The sequence below is a fragment of the Bufo gargarizans genome, chromosome 6 (assembly GCF_014858855.1).
Source record: "Bufo gargarizans isolate SCDJY-AF-19 chromosome 6, ASM1485885v1, whole genome shotgun sequence".
Classification (NCBI taxonomy): Eukaryota; Metazoa; Chordata; class Amphibia; order Anura; family Bufonidae; genus Bufo; species Bufo gargarizans.
In genome coordinates, this window is record NC_058085.1 from 114,507,693 (window position 1) to 114,525,781 (window position 18,089).

At 40.4% G+C, this 18,089-nt stretch overlaps 1 protein-coding gene across 6 annotated transcripts in view; it reads left to right on the forward strand.

Annotated features, from left to right (window-relative positions):
• The window catches only part of SKAP1 (src kinase associated phosphoprotein 1), a 684,040-nt gene that overhangs the window by 131,441 nt on the left and 534,510 nt on the right, over nt 1-18,089 (forward strand). For all 6 annotated transcript variants that reach the window (XM_044300194.1, XM_044300192.1, XM_044300191.1 and 3 more), the window contains exon 4: nt 9,462-9,569. In XM_044300194.1, the coding sequence (XP_044156129.1) occupies nt 9,462-9,569 (108 nt within the window). The remainder of the gene's footprint in view (nt 1-9,461; nt 9,570-18,089) is intronic.

Genomic DNA, 18,089 nt, shown 5'->3' on the forward strand with positions numbered 1-18,089 from the left:
TGGTTGAAGTGACCAAAAATGGCAAATTAGCAGTTTTTTTTCTCCCCGTTACGCAATTTGCCGTATGCCATTAATATTGTTATATTTTAATTGTATGGGCATTTTCGCAAGCGGCGATGCCCATGATGTTTATTTTTTTTATTAAAGGGCTTCTGTCACCCCACTAAAGTCATTTTTTTTTTGGGGCTAGTTACATTCCTTATAGCGCGATATATGAGAATATAATGTTGTCACTTACTTTCATTCGGCCGTTTCTTAAGAAAACAAAGTTTTATAATATGCAAATCAGGTCTCTACCAGCAAGTAGGGCGTCTACTTGCTGGTAGCCGCCGCAAAAAACTGCCCCCTCGTCGTGTTGATTGACAGGGCCAGCCGCGATCTCCTCCTCCGGCCCTGTCAGTATTTCAAAAATCGCGCGCCTCTGGTTATTCGGCGCAGGCGCTCTGAGATGAGGAGGCTCGTCTCCTCAGAACTCCCTCAGTGCGCCTGCGCCGATGACGTCTTCTCTTTCGGTGATGTCATCGGCGCAGGCGCACTGAGGGAGTTCTGCGGAGACGAGCCTCCTCATCTCAGAGCGCCTGCGCCGAATGAACAGAGGCGCGCGATTTTTGAAATACTGACAGGGCCGGCCGCAGGAGGAGATCGCGGCTGGCCCTGTCAATCAACACGACGAGGGGGCGGTTTTTTGCGGCGGCTACCAGCAAGTAGACGCCCTACTTGCTGGTAGAGACCTGATTTGCATATTATAAAACTTCGTTTTCTTAAGAAACGGTCGAATGAAAGTAAGTGACAACATTATATTCTCATATATCGCGCTATAAGGAATGTAACTAGCCCCAAAAAAAAAAAATTACTTTAGTGGGGTGACAGAAGCCCTTTAAGTATTTTTTTTTAAAAGGGGGGTGATTAGAACTTTTTTTTATTTTATTTTTTATATATTTGTAAAAAAAAAAATAAAAAAATATTTGAAGTCACCTTGGGTGACAATAACTGCATTCATTAGATTGCCTATTGTGTTCATTTATGTCTATATACCAATACAATGCTGCCACCTAGTGGCCTGTTTTGGTATAGTCATTTAATAGTCTCTGAAGCCTGCTTGAGGCTTCAGCCTATTAGCGCAAGATAACAGGTTCCCCGATCTCTGCCAGGGAACGCTGTTACAGGAGCTGAAGTGCGCGACTACCGCTTCCGGACTGCGCAGATGCCGTGGTCACATTTGACCACGGCATCTCAAAGGGAAATTGTTTGCAATCAGCCTTATGGCTGATCTCATATACTGTATGTGCCGCGGGTCTCTGCTATTTAAAATAGCAGAAACCTGGCGGCTATGGCGCCCGCTGCTCATGCAGAGGAGGTCATTAAAGGGTGCAAATGTGGCAGATTTGTTGCAGACATTTTCAAGACAGGACAAAAAGACTTACAGTATGAATGTACAGGCAAATCGCTAATTTTTATCGCTAATATCGGCAGCCATTTGCAGTGTCATTGCTGTGCTCTGTGCTTTGCAGAGTCATTTACATTGCTGAGTCAATTACATTAGATAGTTAGGCTACTTTCACACTTGCGGCAGTGTGATCCGGCAAGCAGTTCCGTCTTCGGAACTGCCTGCCGGATCCGCCGATCTGGATATGACTAAAAGCAAGTGTGAGACGCATCCGCATGCGGATCCGTCTCACAAATGCATTGCAAGAACGGATCCGTCTCTCCGCTTGTCATGCGGACAGACGGATCCGTCTTGTATCTGTTTGTTTTTCAAATTTTTACTGCTCTGCGCATGCGCAGACTGAAAGGATGGATCCGGCATTCCGGTATTTTGAATGCCGGATCCGGCACTAATACATTCCTATGGGGAAAAATGCCGGATCCGGCATTTAGGCAAGTCTTCAGTTTTTTTGCCGGAGATAAAACCGTAGCATGCTACGGTTTTCTCTTTTGCCTGATCAGTCAAAATGACTGAACTTAAGACATCCTGATGCATCCTGAACGGATTACTCTCCATTCACAATGCATGGGGATATGCCTTTATCAGTTCTTTTCCAGTATAGAGCCCCTGTGACAGAACTCTATGCCAGAAAATAAAAACGCTAGTGTGAAAGTACCCTTAGTTAGTTAGCTTAGTCAATGGGAATGGAGTGGCGGTCTGGCGGCACCGCGAAATAGTGTAAGGACGTATCCGACAGGGTGAACAGCCTGTCGGATCCGTCCTGCCACAAATGTGAAAGTACCCTAATATATATATATATATATATATATATATATATATATATATATATATATATATTGTATTACAGATAGTTAGTGGGAGATAGTCAGTGTAGGTTAGATAGTGATATAGTGTAGCTGATAGGTTCCAGTGCAGGGTGTTAGGTAGTGTGATTGGAATTACTGTACTGTGCGTTTTCTCCAGTCTCGGGAAACTTCTAGCAGCTTGAAAAATGTAGCAACAGTGACCCACGCCTGTATTGCGCGCGCAATACGCGCATATTACATTGACGATTTTCACAATCAAGAAAATAATGACTGAAGATCACGAATTCTAGAATTTGCTAATTTATTGCGAATATTAGGCAAAAAAGTTGCAAAATAGCGCGAAAACAAATATTACCTATGCTGTTCATCACTAATCTTCTGGCTGTTAGGACTACTTAGGGCTCATGCACCCGAAAGGTTTTTGGCATTCAGTAAATAGGCCTTTTTTTGAGTTCAGTATGCGTTTTTTTATACTGAACCATTCATTTCAATGGGTCAGCAAAAAAAAATAAAAAAAATTAAGTGTCTCCGTGTTCATTCCATTTCTGTTCAAAGATAAACATGTCCTATTATTGCCCACAAATCACGTTCTGTGGCTCCATTCAAGTCAATGGGTCCGCAAAATAATTCAGAACACATACGGAATGTACTCCGTATGTCTACCGTATCCGTTGCGTTTTTACGGAACAATAAATTGGAAATTTTATGCCGAGGCCAATTTTTTTTTCGATGTAATTACAGTATAGTGTATATGCCATACAGAAAAACGGAACGGAACCGGAAACACTACTGAAACAAAAAATGGAACAACGGATACGTTAAAAACGCCCCGCAATACACTGAAAAAGCCATATGGTCGTGTGCATGAGCCCTTAAAACTGGGTGGATGCTGGGAGCCCCATACTCAATCAAGTTTTTATGTTAGAGATAAAATGCATGCTTCTAGGAGAGAATAGCCCCGTAATATGACATTCAATGATGCAATTCTTTTTTCTGTTGTAGGCATATTAAGATACCATACAATATATTTATCAACCAAAAAGTTGGTTTAAAGGTCAGCATATGTGTACCTATAAAAATGGCATCTGTGTTGTTCCCATGTTCATATGTACTTGCAGTGCTGAGAAAAATTATGTTTTATTATATGCAAATTAGCCTCTAGGAGCAAAGGAGGCGTTGCCGTTATACCTAAAAACTCTGCTGTCTCTGCAATGTGATGACATTTTCACTGCCTATTGGAATAGTGCAATGTATTTTAAAAGAGATCAAAATGGTTAAAGAAAATTGTTATAATTAAAAAATATATTTTTTATTGAAAAAAACAATGATACAATTGCAAAGTGAACGCCATAAAAAAGGCCATAATTGCTGCTTTTTGCTTATTTTCAAATGCAATCAAAAACTGATTTACCCGAAAATTATACCAATGAAAAGTACAAGGTGTCCTGGAAAAATCAAGCCCTCACACAGCTCCGTAGAAAGAAAAATAAAAAAGGTTATGGGTCTTGGGATTCCGCAATGCAAAAACTATTTCTTCTTTTTGACTAAAAGTTTTTTTGTTTTTTTTGCACCAGAGTAGTAAAACACAAAAAAAACTATATGTATTTGGTGTCGCTGTAATTGTACTGACCCAGAGAATAAAGTTATCATGTCATTTATGCTGAACTATGAGCGCTGCAAAGTTTATAACGTAAAAACGTAATGGCGGTATTGCTGTTTTTTTCTTATCCCCCTCCCAGAAAGTTAATAAAAGTTAATCAGTACGTTATGTGTACCCCAAAATGGCACCATTAAAAACTACAACTTGTCCCGCAAAAACTGCTAGACGGAAAAAAAAAGTTATAGCTCTTGGAAGGCCACGATGATAAAAAAAAAAAAAAAAAAAAAAAACACTTGGTCAGTAAGGCACAAAACAGGGTGGTCGTAAGGGGTTAACAGGAGTAGTAGTATTTGTTTTGGCACCATTTTAGAGTACATGCAACATATTGATGAACTTTTAAACTCTTTTTTTTTTTAGGGGAGGAATGGAAAAAGTATCCAATTTGCCATTGTGCTTTTCTTTTTCTTTTTTTTTTTTTTCTTTTACTTTTTTTTTTCCTACCCCATTCACAGTGTGGTATAGTATGAACATTTTTTCTAGTTATTTATTTTCAAACATTAAAGGAATTCTATTTTGGCCATTTGTTATTACAATTTATTTAGCATTTTTATTATTCCCTTTAGGGAACTTGAATCTACTGACTGCATTTTTAATTCTTTGGAATATTCAGTATGGTATTCCAAATAGGGCTGCAGTAACGAATATTTTAGAAATTGAGTATTCTATAGATTATTTTTTACGATTAATCGAGTAATCTAATTAGAAAAAATGAATGAATAGACTGTTTTCCTTTATAAAAACTCATCAGACCCCCTGCCATCAGTCCCCAACACCCTTCCCCTTGTGCGATCAGCTCAAGTGCATCAGTTCCCTCCAGTGCCATCAGCTCTGTTCCCCCCCAGTGCCATCAGCTCTGTTCCCCCCAGTGCCATCAGCTCTGTTCCCCCCAGTGCCATCAGCTCTGTTCCCCCCAGTGCCATCAGCTCTGTTCCCCCCAGTGCCATCAGCTCTGTTCCCCCCAGTGCCATCAGCTCTGTTCCCCCCAGTGCCATCAGCTCTGTTCCCCCCAGTGCCTTCAACTTCCCCCCTAGTGCCATCAGCTGCCCCCCTAGTGACACCAGATGCCCCCCCAGTGCCACCATCTTGCCCCCCCCATGCTACCATCTTGCCCCCCAGTGTCATCAGCTGCCTTCTCAGTGCCATCAGGCTGCCACCTAGTGCCATCAGCTCCCCCCCCAGTGCCACCAACTGCCCCCCAGTGCCACCAGCTGCCCCCAAGTGCCACGAACTAGCCCCAATGCCACCAGCTTGCGCCCGAACTGCCCCCCAGTGCCACCATCTACCCATCCTAGCCATGTCCCCAGCGACAGTACTCACCTTTGCTGTTGGGGCACTGCTGTACAGCTCCTCCATCTTCTTCTCTGCGTGCTGGACTGTCGTCTTGACTTCACACATAGTCAGGTCGTAGTGTGCGCTTACGTGCACTATGACCTGACGATGTGTCAGGAAGAAGGTGCGGGCTGGCAGGTGGCCACGGAGCGGTAAGTAATAGCAAGCGCTTCACTCCCGCTCCGTGGTTACATGACACAAACGAATCCTCGATGCAAAAAATTTGCATTGAGGATTTTTTTGTGTCGAATTAATCGATTAAATAGAGTAATCGTTTCAGCCCTAATTCCAAAGCATTATTGCTATATACTGACAGGCAACCTTTAAGGTACACCTGTGGGCACATACCTGTGGCAGACCTGGAAGCCTTTGATAGACCCTAGCTGCCATGGTAACCCATTGGTACCATGTGATTGAGTTGTGGTGGCGCTAATAGAGCGAGCCATGTCCTTTTGCTAAACTCACTAGATGCTGTTGTTACAGTTATAAAGCTCCATGGGATCAGCTCACCTGAATGAAATCAAACAAAACGTGGTGCACGAACAGAGGGCTGGCTCCCGGGGGAGAAGTATCCACAAAGATGAAGAGGTCGGGAGCAGAACCTTTGTGGATATTATTACTATTGTTTAGTATTTATTTGTAAAGCACTGAACTAGAAAATTCCATAACCAGTTGGAATGAATGAGGACCCTATTGACATTGCTGAGTTAAAATGTGGGTAAGGCCTCATGCACACGACCATATGTGTTTTGCAGTCCACAAATTGCAGATGTGCAAAACACGGATTTCGGCCATATAAATACTGGCATTTCTTTTTCACTTCAATAGAAATGTCCTATCCTTGTCTGCAAAACGTACAAGAAAAGGACATGTTCTATCTTTTTAGCGGTGCCGTGGAATGGGTGTGGGAATACGGTGTGGGGATATCTGATCCGCAAAAATGCAAACAAAGCAAACTGTTGTGTGTATGAACCCTTAGGCATTGGGAAATGACTAAAGAATGGAATTACAGATATTTCTTTTTATGCAGTTTTTTTACGATGTTGTTTGCGTGTTGTTCCCCATCAAAGCTAAAATACCCAAGCTGGCGTTTTTGACGCCATTCTTAATAAAGCCCCATAGCTGGCGGAGGATCTGTCGGAGTTAGGCCGAATGCACACGGCCGTGAGTGGTCCGTGGTATCCCGGCCTGTGCAGCGGCGGCATGAAGCGCACGGCGTCATAGCAACGGCGTCATAGCACTGTGTCATCTCAGCAGGATGCCAGGCCGGAATACCATTTAGACCATTTTCTATGTCTAAAACAGGCCAAGAAAATGGTTAAGATGGGCATCCTGGCCCATCCCCTTCCCTGCCCACACCACTGCTAAAATTTTAGACCTGGCGTGAGCAGGGAGAAGTCGCAGATAGGATAGTTGCGCCTTCATCTACGCCAGAAATACACCTAATTTAGGCGTATTTCAGCTTAGTAAATGACCCCCTATATTCTGGAAATAGTGAATTTATTCATTTTGGTGAGGCACGCCTTAGCTTCGTCAGAGACACGATAAATAATCTGCAGAGTTGTAGGAAAGTTTAAATTTCCATGTGACTTTACCAGTCAGCAGAGACTATAGAACATCCACAGCTCTGAGTATGTAATGGGCTTTGAGGCCACATCTCCCCCACATGTTAAGGGTTGAATGTTGCATTTGCCGAAATTCCTCATGGTCAGAACACACAGCTCTGTATATGAAATGACCTGATGATGATGATGCATAGCTGTGTTTGTTTTAGAGTATAGCATAAGGCCTCATGCACAGAAACATATTCATGGCTTATAATTACTCAAAGACGGTATAACTCAACAGAGCTCGGAGCATTGCTATTGATGAATATTTTGCACTACCGTATCATGGCTCATTATTTGTATCCTTTTTGTAGCAATGAAAAAACACGTAGTGTGAAATAACATGAAGATTCTTAAAAAATAAAAACTGATATAGCATCGACATAAATATTGATTCTGAGGTATTTTCATCTGATGTCCCAAATCTCTCATGCAGGACCCACGATACTTGGTGTGCATATTAATTAGGCTGCACTCGTTTCATAATAATCATAATTTATGGTATTGTCTCTCATCTACTTTGTTGGCCTCCAAATATTTTTACTCGTCACATGACCAGAGGACTATATGCAAACATATGGGAAGAGAACATCATTTGCATCCCATTCTATATGGTCCAGCATGAAACACGGGCTGCAGTTTGTAGAAGAGCTGCAATCTTAGAAGCCAGCAAAGCTGAATAGATTATTGGTCCAGAGTGCTCAGCTAATTATATTGTTTTTCCTGTAAGATATAGATCTCCTCGGACTTCAGGAGCAAGGCAGCTAATTAATGAAGGAATTATTCTTGATGTCTAGTAACCCTGTGACTATGACTGTGGCTGACCATGTCCCTAGCGGACTCCACTGCATTCCTTATATTGGCTCTCAGAGTCTCTTTCCTTCTAATTACAGAGGCACCAGTTGCCAGACCTGTCACCCAAGGTTTGTGCTCCAGTGAGAACTTGATCACTTGAGCAGGTTCTTAGCTGTCATCTTAGCTTGGATGTATGAGGCATGCCAGGGATAATGTCTCTTGCATTGCATCCGTTATGTTATTCCTGCAGTAAATGGATATTCATGATCACATTACTATAGAATATTATCTCACTGGTTAATATACTGTGATAGGTGTCTTTGGTGTGGATTGATGATGTGATAACCATGTTAAGAAATTATTGTATACATGTCCATCACATTACAATCAGTGGAGCAGCTCTTATGCCTTCTCTCTGTGGAATAGATGGATCACCACTGTGATGTGTGTAAAGTAATATTTTTCCCATTTTTATGACAGGAAATCAAGCTGCTCCACAATTCTTTGTTGGAATTTTAAAAGAGAGTTATAATGGAGTCATAGGGGCCGCTGTATAAATAAGAATGTTTAGAAGTGTGTTTTAGGTCTACGTCCATTACATTCCTCATTCAGCTGGGACTACACTATATATTGTGCAGTAAACGTGTTCATGTTGTCCCTGAAGACACCTACAGGCTGTGCTTGGTACTGTATGCTAATGACATCAATATGCTTTTAGACTGTTTACTATGTAGGGCCAACATATTCCACAGCGCTTTACAGACACTGTCCCTAGTGGAGCTCACAATCTAAATTCCCTATCGGTATGCTTTTTTTTTTTTTTTGGAGTGTTGTAAAAAAGCGGAGTATCACACGGAGAACATACAAACTGCATATTGTTTTTGAGCGTTGACTGTCTATGTACTGTACAGTATATGTATTGTGGTGATGAAGTGTGGAAAGTTTTGAATATACATGTTCATAAAGATAGTAAAAGCTATGGGCCACACAGTGTAACATTTTGTTTAGTGTTTGTTTTTTGTTTTTTCACTTGTTTAAAAAAAAAATGTAAATTTTTTTTTTTTATGTGCCAGAGTAGTAAAACGTAAAAAAAAAAAACTATATGTATTTGGTATCGCTGTAATTGTACTGACCCAGAGAATAAAGTTATCATGTCATTTATACTGAACTATGAGCGCCGCAAAAGTTATAACGTAAAAACTCAATGGCGGTATTGATGTTTTTTCTTATCCCCCTCCCAATTTTTTTTATTTATTTTTTCACTTGTTTTACATTTTGTGCTCCAGAATATTGGCATCAAGAAATGCAAACTACGTGATATTTGGTTGTGTTTTCAATGGCAAAAAACACATAGCACGCAGTCAGATGTGCGAATGGATTGTGCAACTTTGGTTTCTTCTGGGTATTCCAGTCTTCTAGCACACCGAAAATATGACAGGGTCTGACATGAGTAATTATAATGTGTGTACAGTGGCGTAACTAGAAATGACTGGGCCTGCAGAAAATTTTTGAATGCAACCCCCATCCTGTGGCTAGAAAGATGGTTTTCTCAGACTAGGCCCAGCAGCCACTCCATTGGTTTCCCACACTGTATATACTGTATATGACAATAACATCTCTTAGTCCTCCTCCTGGGTGGGCACCTTCTGAGTCCAGGCCCCAAAGCAGCTGCTTCCCCTATAGCTATGCCTCTGTAAGGCGCTACATAAACAACTCTAAGTGAAAATAAATATTAATACGCACCAAGCGGCAATTTCTTCACATAGAAACATTTTCTACATTCCAATTCAATGTGTTCTTTATGATATGTTCCTTAGATGATGACGCAGATACAGAAGGACAGGATAATTATGATGATAATGGTAGCCTGAGTCATGGCACTGCGTCTGACGAGGTTTCCCTTCCCTTCCATTACCTGGATGAAGGTAAGTGACATGTGGGCTTTATACATAAGCTTGCTAATCCAGCTCCTTACTGCCCAGTTAGATGTGGCACCATATTTTATGACTGGCACACTGTTAATCCTTTTATTATACTGTGCACTCACCAGAGTTTAACTTTCAACAGGTTTGTGCCTAGAAACATATAGCTGTAAATACTTGATGGGGTTGACCATTTTCAGGCTACTGATGACCATCGTGTATGTAAGATGACCTTATGATGCTTACTAATATAGCCTGTGATGATATTCGGTGCTGTTTGCTACATTTTATGAGCCATGTCACCTTTTGGACAAATCATCTGTGCTGTCAGCATAGAGGTCCTGTCCATAAGATGGCCTCTGATGGAGGGTCATGTGACCAGACACATCACTCAGTCTCTTCCATTTAAATACTTTGCACCTGCACTAAACTCCCAACACTATAAGTGCAGACGGCAGGTGCAATGTATGTGAACTGAGCAATTTGTCTGCTCATGTGACCCTCCATCAGCTGCCATTTTATGGACAGGACTTCCATGTGGACAGTACAAAAGACTTGACCTTCAAGGAGGCATAACTTTTGAAATATAGAAAATTGTGCACATTACCAATAACCGCTATATTATGAAATACCATAAACTCTTCTTACATACGCATCCATCAACAGTAGACAGAAAGTGTCCAACCCCTTTAAAGAGTGAGATGCGAGAATAGGGGCTGGTATTCCACTCATCCAGGGTCTATTTGTCCCAATGTTAGTGTATTTTAAGGGGTTACGGTTTCTTAGTCAGTTGGGTAATCTTTTAACGACTGAGGTGGTAAAAATTAAAAATCGTACAAAAATAACACTTCGCCAACCGGCCATCCAGATGTCTGCTTTAGCTGCCGCTTCTCATTTACTCCGCTATCTGGGTTGTGTTGCATAGTGAAAGTGGTTCTTTAATTACGAGCATCAAGCACATAATTGAAGTTGTTTAGTATACGGCAATGAATGAGAAGTGAATGAGTTTGGTTTTATACCTCATAAATGGCAAGTAAAGAGCCACATTGCCTGGGGTCCTGACGTGTCGCTGCTTATTTTTAATGCTTTAAAACAAGTTACTGTTTTTTTTTCTATTTGACAAACTCTAAACTCGGTGAAGGTAGTTTTATTTAGCAGAGAACAAGAGATGTAGTGCCCCCTTGTGGGGGGTTTAAAATACTGCATGCAACTTGAAGATAATGCTTGCAATTGTGGGATAAAGAGGCAGTCACTTTGTGTTGATTACCTGGGAAATACATTTTAGTATAACACAGAAGTACTTTCATGTATTTCTTATGGCTTATTATTCAATAATGTCTTATTAGTCACAACAATTGTCCAAATGAATTTCCTTTCTCACAACTCCTAAAACTTCAAACAAAATTCTTTCTATTCTGTCCTGCTCAAGGTGTTGCAAAAAAATGACATCGACCTACAATTAATGCCAAACAGACAGTAGTAACAGTGCATCATCATGTTATCGTCGAGCATCAACTGTGTTTCAACACAGTTACATTACTCTAGTTGAATCTTGGTGTGTGTGTTTGTGGTTCTGTTCTTTGCCCAGTTTTACACCTTAGGTGCTGAGTGCTATAATTAAGTCATCAGTATGATGGGCATAACTAGCAGGGTAACAGATCAAGCAGCTGCTATGGGGCCTATTTACATTTATACATAAGGTGCAGTTAGTGGTGAAAGGTACTATGGAAAATTGAATATACCATTCTAAGTTTTACTATGGAGCCTTAAAGTTACTTTTTCTGTTTGCGTTATTTCTTCCGCACAGCATTACTTTTTTCATTTTTCTTGTGTTGTGCATTATTCTTGCATGTGACATCACAGTTTGTATAATTCTAGCGTTGTAACATCACTGAGTAGATTATTACTGTACTGTGACATCATTGTCTTTATTAGCTATGCACTGTGACATCATTGTCTTCATTAGATATGCACTGTGACATCACTGTGTGTATTATGCCAATATTGTAACATCAACATGTGCAAAAGCCCTGTACTGTGATTATACGGCGGTTTCACTGTGCTTGTTATTGCAGTTTTATTAGTTTACTATGTGCATTATCCCTGTACTATGACATCACTCTGTGCCTTGTGCATTAGGGAGAGCAGTCATAAGCTTTTCAAACATTTTGTTGATAGTGGTTATGGTGGAATAAGGCCCCATTCTATATTTCGCTTACTTGTTACACCCCTGACCAGTAGTATTAATGCAGCAGAAAGTGTACGTGGAGTATTTCTGCCCAGCCGGAATGTACATGAATAATTAGGTTGTTTTTTTCCATTCATTTTGCTGCTTCTAATAATCATCTGCTGCAGATCTATGTCTTTTATAATTGAATTCCCTATGTAATTGTGAGCATTAGTCAGACAGGAGCGTGAATCGCTGTCCACTGGACTCGACCAGTATACTCTCGGTTCATGTTGTCACACATGGAATGTACATGTATAGAGAAATTCACATTCTATCGGCTTTTTCCCATTTTTGTTTTGTATTCTTTTCGTGGCCTCTGTTGGTGACTCAGCATTAGGAATTTCATAGACATCTATAGAAAATAAACTCTGCTCAAGTTAGCTGTCCGTGACAAATGCCCAAGTGTGTTAAGTACTTGACTTCTGGGATTTGTCCATATTATATGTTACTTGCAAGTCTTTTATAACCTTTTCTTTATAATGTTCTTGTGCTATTATTTTTATTTATTTTTTTATCCCTTGAGGCTTACAAACAACAAACATAGTATTGTTCAACTTTGTTGTATTATTGTAGGTTAGAATCAATGTAGTTTTTTTTCTTTTTTTTTTTTTCTTTTCAGTGATGTTTACATGGACGTATTTGCACATGGATAAATCACTTTAGTTGCTTGTGGCTTTGTTTGTGTGTTTATTATGTTTTTCTTGCTGTCCTTAAATGCTGGAGCATCTGTGGCAGAGTGTTTAATTCTTTCCTGAACCAGGTCTCCTTTCAGGCTAATAGTACCTTGTTCATTAAGAAAATGAATGGCTGCTAAGGAGACGTTATTCAGTCCTTTCTTCACAAGGGCCCCTCAGACCGATTGTATCAGTTGGAGCTCTGACAAATTTCTCCAAAACATTAACACCCCTGTAAAGTTTTAGGTTCAGCAGCTGGCTAAAAGGTTGTTCCTGCTGCAGATAAAGGCTTCTAAGTGAGAAACAATGCTCTTCAGTCAATGGCCCTATAAATTATCATCTTTCCATGCACTAAAACATACAAATCTCCTGTTATTGGGAATAAAAAGCTTCTGTCTTCATACTTCCAATCTTGGCTGTGTATTAAAAAAAAATAAAATATATGCGCTTTCCTCAGCGTTGGGGTCCAGTCCCCTTGGGCATTTTTAGGAATTCTTGAGGGATCTACATGGAATAATAAAGCCATTTCATCTGTTAAATAGCAGGCAGATCATTTAATGAAGCAAGAAGCCATTCCTAGAAGAGTCTGACGCCCAGAAAATACTTATTAACCTGGCCACTACAATTGGTCAGCATCAGAAATACCTTGTTAACCATTGATTGTAAAGCCCCGATCGTTCTGCGTTTAGTTTTAATGAGTTAATTTGAACTGTGACATGGCATCAAAAAGAACGAAACGGAATTAAGTTGACACTTTTTTTTTTAAATTAACATGGACCAGTATATAGAAACATTTTTAATGCACTTCCCAGAGGCAGTGGCAGAAGTTAATGGTGCTGAAAATGCATTCTGCTGTGTCTGCGAAATACAATTCTTTCACCGCTTATTTCTTTTCTGCACGGAATGAAGTTGGCGACTTTCAAGACCAAAATGTGGGTGCCATGGGTCAGTTGGGCAGCATGTTGTGAGGTGTTGGATTATAGACAGAGAGCCTTGTACACGTATGATTGTCAGTCTCTGCTGCACGGTAACTGATAGCCCCAAGCCGGCAATAACCCAGGTCAGGAAAAAGGAAAATGCATTATTTCATTATAATATGAAGCACTCGGAGCGCAATAAAGAGAACCATTCCGCAATCTGTTTTTCAGGCAAATGTTTTATTAAGTAGCTTGTTCTGTAGCCTGCTGCTGGACAAACTTGCTCCATCACAGCGAGAAACATTACCATGGAAAGTAGATCCGAAAATGAAAAGGAAATTTCCAGCTGAAAGCCGTGGTACGAAGAGTTCAGAGTTCAATATATGTTCACACATGCAGCTTTCACCTTGCAGAGAAAGGAAGCCACAGGTAATTGGGTCAACCCCATGAACATAGATCTTATTCCGAGCGGAGCTGCAAGAGAGGGTTCCGGCTTGTTGTGAAATTTGTCTAAAAGCAGAGCACAGTGAGCCCAGTTAAAAGTAATGAGTTCAAAGGGTAAATGGAGTTCAAGGTTCAGTCCCTGTTCATCTCCCTACTTTAAACTTTCCCACCAAGGGATTCTTCACTCTTTGCGGTTCTATAATTTGTAATAGAAGAAATGGACTGGCTCTTAACTTTTTTTTTTTTTTTTTTTTTACCATTGGACATAGCCATGGTGTCATTTTGCCGCCTTTTACTGAATGCTCTTTGTGTGCGGCCCATTAACACTGTTTTATGGAATATGCTGTTATTTGTGCCACTGCCGAAGAGTGTAGCCTCCGTACAGACTATAATGAAAGTGTGTTGGTAAAGTCTTTACAAAAGTTGCATGATGCTGGTTATAACTATGTGGCCATTGGTTTGGAGGAAGAAGCAATGCCACGATCCCTGGGAAGTAACAAATCCTGCTTGTGAAACTGGAAGTTTTATGAGGGATGAAATACCGAGGCGATGCCAGAGTGGGAGACAGATGGGGAACAGGCAAGCACCTGCTAGCCGCACTGTATTATGGTGGTTCTCCAAAAACTCTTTCACTGGATCAGATTTGATCGATGATTATTTAAGCCTATTTTTGTGCAAATTAAAGCATGACTCCAAAGAAAAAAAGGTTTGTCTTGTATATTCCATGTTGCTACCAGGTGGTGGAAAAGGAAAAGGGGAAAAAAAAACTTGGTAAGTTGGAGGGGGAAAAAAGGTTTTCATTATTATGTCAAATATGAATATTACAGTGCAAGACTCACCAAACATTGCATTGTCTTGACAGGCTGCCCCCTTTACATTCACCTCATCAAAATTGTGGGGGTTTTTTTGCAAGAGATTTCTTATTTTATCAGTTGCATGAATAACATCACAAGTATATTAATTGGGTTGAAGGGCATTGAAAGTTCAGAGTTCATGGTGTGTTTATCGCAGTCTTTTCCTGCAGCCCCCACTGCACCCTCACACACTTACTGTTTACCCAAGGACCTGGCTTTTAAAATATATATATATTTTATAGGTGACTGGTTCTTGTGATTCCCTGTTGGGAGACTGAAAGAGTGGAGGCTGCAGGAGCTGTAAATAGAAGAAAAAAAATAATGTTTATGGCTTGTTGGCTTGTAATACAAAGTTATCTGGTATTTATACTCTAATCAGCCACTCCATAGCCAGATCTCTTTGCTACTCTTTCTAATGGGAAAAGAGTCTGCCGTTAGCAGCAAGTTGGGTGACACTCGATTTGTACTGTGTGACGGGAACAGATGGGCTTTCTTTGTGAAACTCCGCCTGTATGTAAATGTGAACGGAGTTTCACCCGAATCCATGCATGACCTGACCGTGCACATGCAGAAGGGAGGGCTGCTGGTGAAAGGGATAAAAAATGGCCACTGGATGCTACCATTGGCAGGTCAAGTTTACTATCAGTCTTTTAGTGCTTGCACATTTGAAACTGAGGGATTTTTTTCTTGTTTGTGTTTTTTTTTTTGTCCTTATATTTTATTGTTTCACCTGCTTGTGAACCCATTTATTTTTTTTGTTGAAAATATGATACTCTTATTTTTTTTATTTTTTCCCCCAAATGCAGGTTGAAAAATCTTTTCTAGATCATTGAGGGGAGGGGTAATGTGTATAGATTATTGGGGGGGCATTATACTCTTAATCAGAAGTCCACTGTAGTAAAATGCGCCAAATTTATTAAGAGGCGCATGCCTCTAAATAAATGTGGTACCTCTTCTTGAAGTTCATGCCACAGAAAAACAAATTTGTGTTCAGAGCTGGCGCAGAGCGGCCTAATCAGTGACGTAACTAGAATTGACTTGGCCTTGCAGCAAATATTTGAAGGACCCCCCCTTAATGGAGACCTCAGACTGGACAAAACAGAAAATACTCACCTCTCTTCTTTTCCTATGGACGCCTCTGCCCTTCATGGAGCACTGTGTCTAGGTACGCACTATACTGTGACCTGACTTTGCACAGCATCAGGTCATAGTGCACTCCTACGCACACAACATTCTGTCCTGAAGCTGTGCGCTTCCAGGACTTACTGCATACAGGCACCCAGAGAAGACCAGGGATCGATGAGTTCTACGAGTAGGATTCCCATACTCGCTGCTCCCTGGATCCTAAAAATAGATCCATTTGTCCTCCTCCTGGGCCCTTTCCTGAGTTCGGGCCCTGTAGCAGCCGCTTCCCCTGCTTCCATGGTAGCTACACCCCTTGGCCTAATTATGGTAATATCCATCGAACTGCAGGAGGCCCCGCCCACTCCCATCCACTATTGTGTGCAAAACTTAGACTTTTGTATGCCAGAAAACTGGCGTAAGTCAGTTAATAAATCCCCTCCTGCAATTTTTTGCAGATTCTAGATTATTGATGACCTACCGATTTGATATTGATTACCTTATCTTGAGGATAGGTCATCAATATCTATAACCCAGAAAACCTCTGTTAAGAATAAAAACATTATTTTTAATAATGTATAGTAATGTTGTAGTGACAGTCATGAAATTAAGTCATTACAGTAGCCATACAGAATTTTAAGTTCATCTGTAGTAACTTGCCCATTCATGAACTTTAGAAACGTTAATTTTTCTGTAAAATGTTTTATTTTTAAAAAAAATTCACTAGTACAGTTACCTTCATTGGGAGACTACTGTGGTATAAGTATGACCTCTACTAATAAAATATGAGAGGCTTTAACTGTGTGATTTGAAGCCAGGTCCTGATTCCTTTTCACCTTGTTAACTGGGTTGCTTTCTGGTGTCAGAAATCTGCTACTAATGGCATATTTGCTGTTATATATTGATCCTCGTAATACCACTGCCTCCTGGTGTGCTCATTAATAATGTATCTCTTAATTTGTGTGTGTATTATTACTTATTGACATAGGGCCACCTTCTGTGGCCTTTTAAAACACTTACAGCATGTAATAGTACATTTTTAACAAGCACATACATAGAACTAATACTGCATACAACTAGTAATAGAACAGCATAAACATAAATAATTGTCGGGAATGGTGCTTGTATGAGCTTCCAATCTGTTTTTGACATTGAGCTCTTGTCATTTTTTATGTGCCTTTTGTGTAGGTTTTATTTTTTGGACAAGGATGCCTGCAGAACGATTGTACGTTATTCCCATTAGTGGCCTGCCATCTATAAAATGTGTAAAAAAAAAAAAGTTTTCTTTTCTAAAAAAAATGCAATTACGTAACATTCATAATGTAGTCTTTGAACCCTGGCTGTCTTTAGTCATTTACTTCTTTGAACGTATTGGAGAAAAAAGACTGCTCAAAGACATCTGTTTGCATAAATTGTGTAGCTACTTGTGATTAGAATGGAATTTATCTAGATTTTATATGCATGGTTTGTTGTAAATTGAAATAAATGGTACAACAAGCTTCTACCCGGACATATTGGTTTTTCTTCAGCTGTGTGAACTTTTCACCTTGGGTCTGAGCCGGTCACACTTTGACCTGTCTGAACTCCGCTGGTTAAACTATGTCTTCAGAGTTGACCTCCTTCTGCGGGAGCTGATTTTTTGTCCATCTTCTCTTACCCTCTCACTTGTTGGTCTGACATGATGGACAAGCTCATGTGTAATAGTGTCCTGTAGGAATTTCAAGGTTTGTTACAGTCAAAATAAAGAATTCCTACATGTGGACTTGTGTATTTGGGCTGCTTAAAAATCCTGGCATGCTTTGCTCAAACACAACCCCATTTTGAAGCATGTAAGTGACTTTGGTACATTTGGATGCAGGTCAGATGTTTGCTTGCTGTCTCCTCCTCAGTCACTTTATTTCTCTCTGTGTGTGGGTGTGTAAAAGATAAATAAAAAAAAATAGACAAAACACAGCAAGAAGGAGTTGTTGGAATCTAATGAAATTTTATATGTGTAAATGATGATAAATATATAAGTGATTAAAATATTAGAGCAAAAGGATGTTTTATTGGGGACAACTCAACAATAGAAAGCAGGCTCTAGTGCCCTGTTGGGCTGCCACTAGCCTGGATACAAGTTCAGATATGGTTGGGTATGGAGATATACAGGTTCCATATGGTGTCCTGCGGCACATTTGCCCACAGATGTTGCAGCTGGGCCTTTACATCCTGCACACTCGTAGGTTGCCCAAGCTGGCGATTAAATCTGGTGGCCGGGCAAGTCATGGTTGTGTTGCCATCTG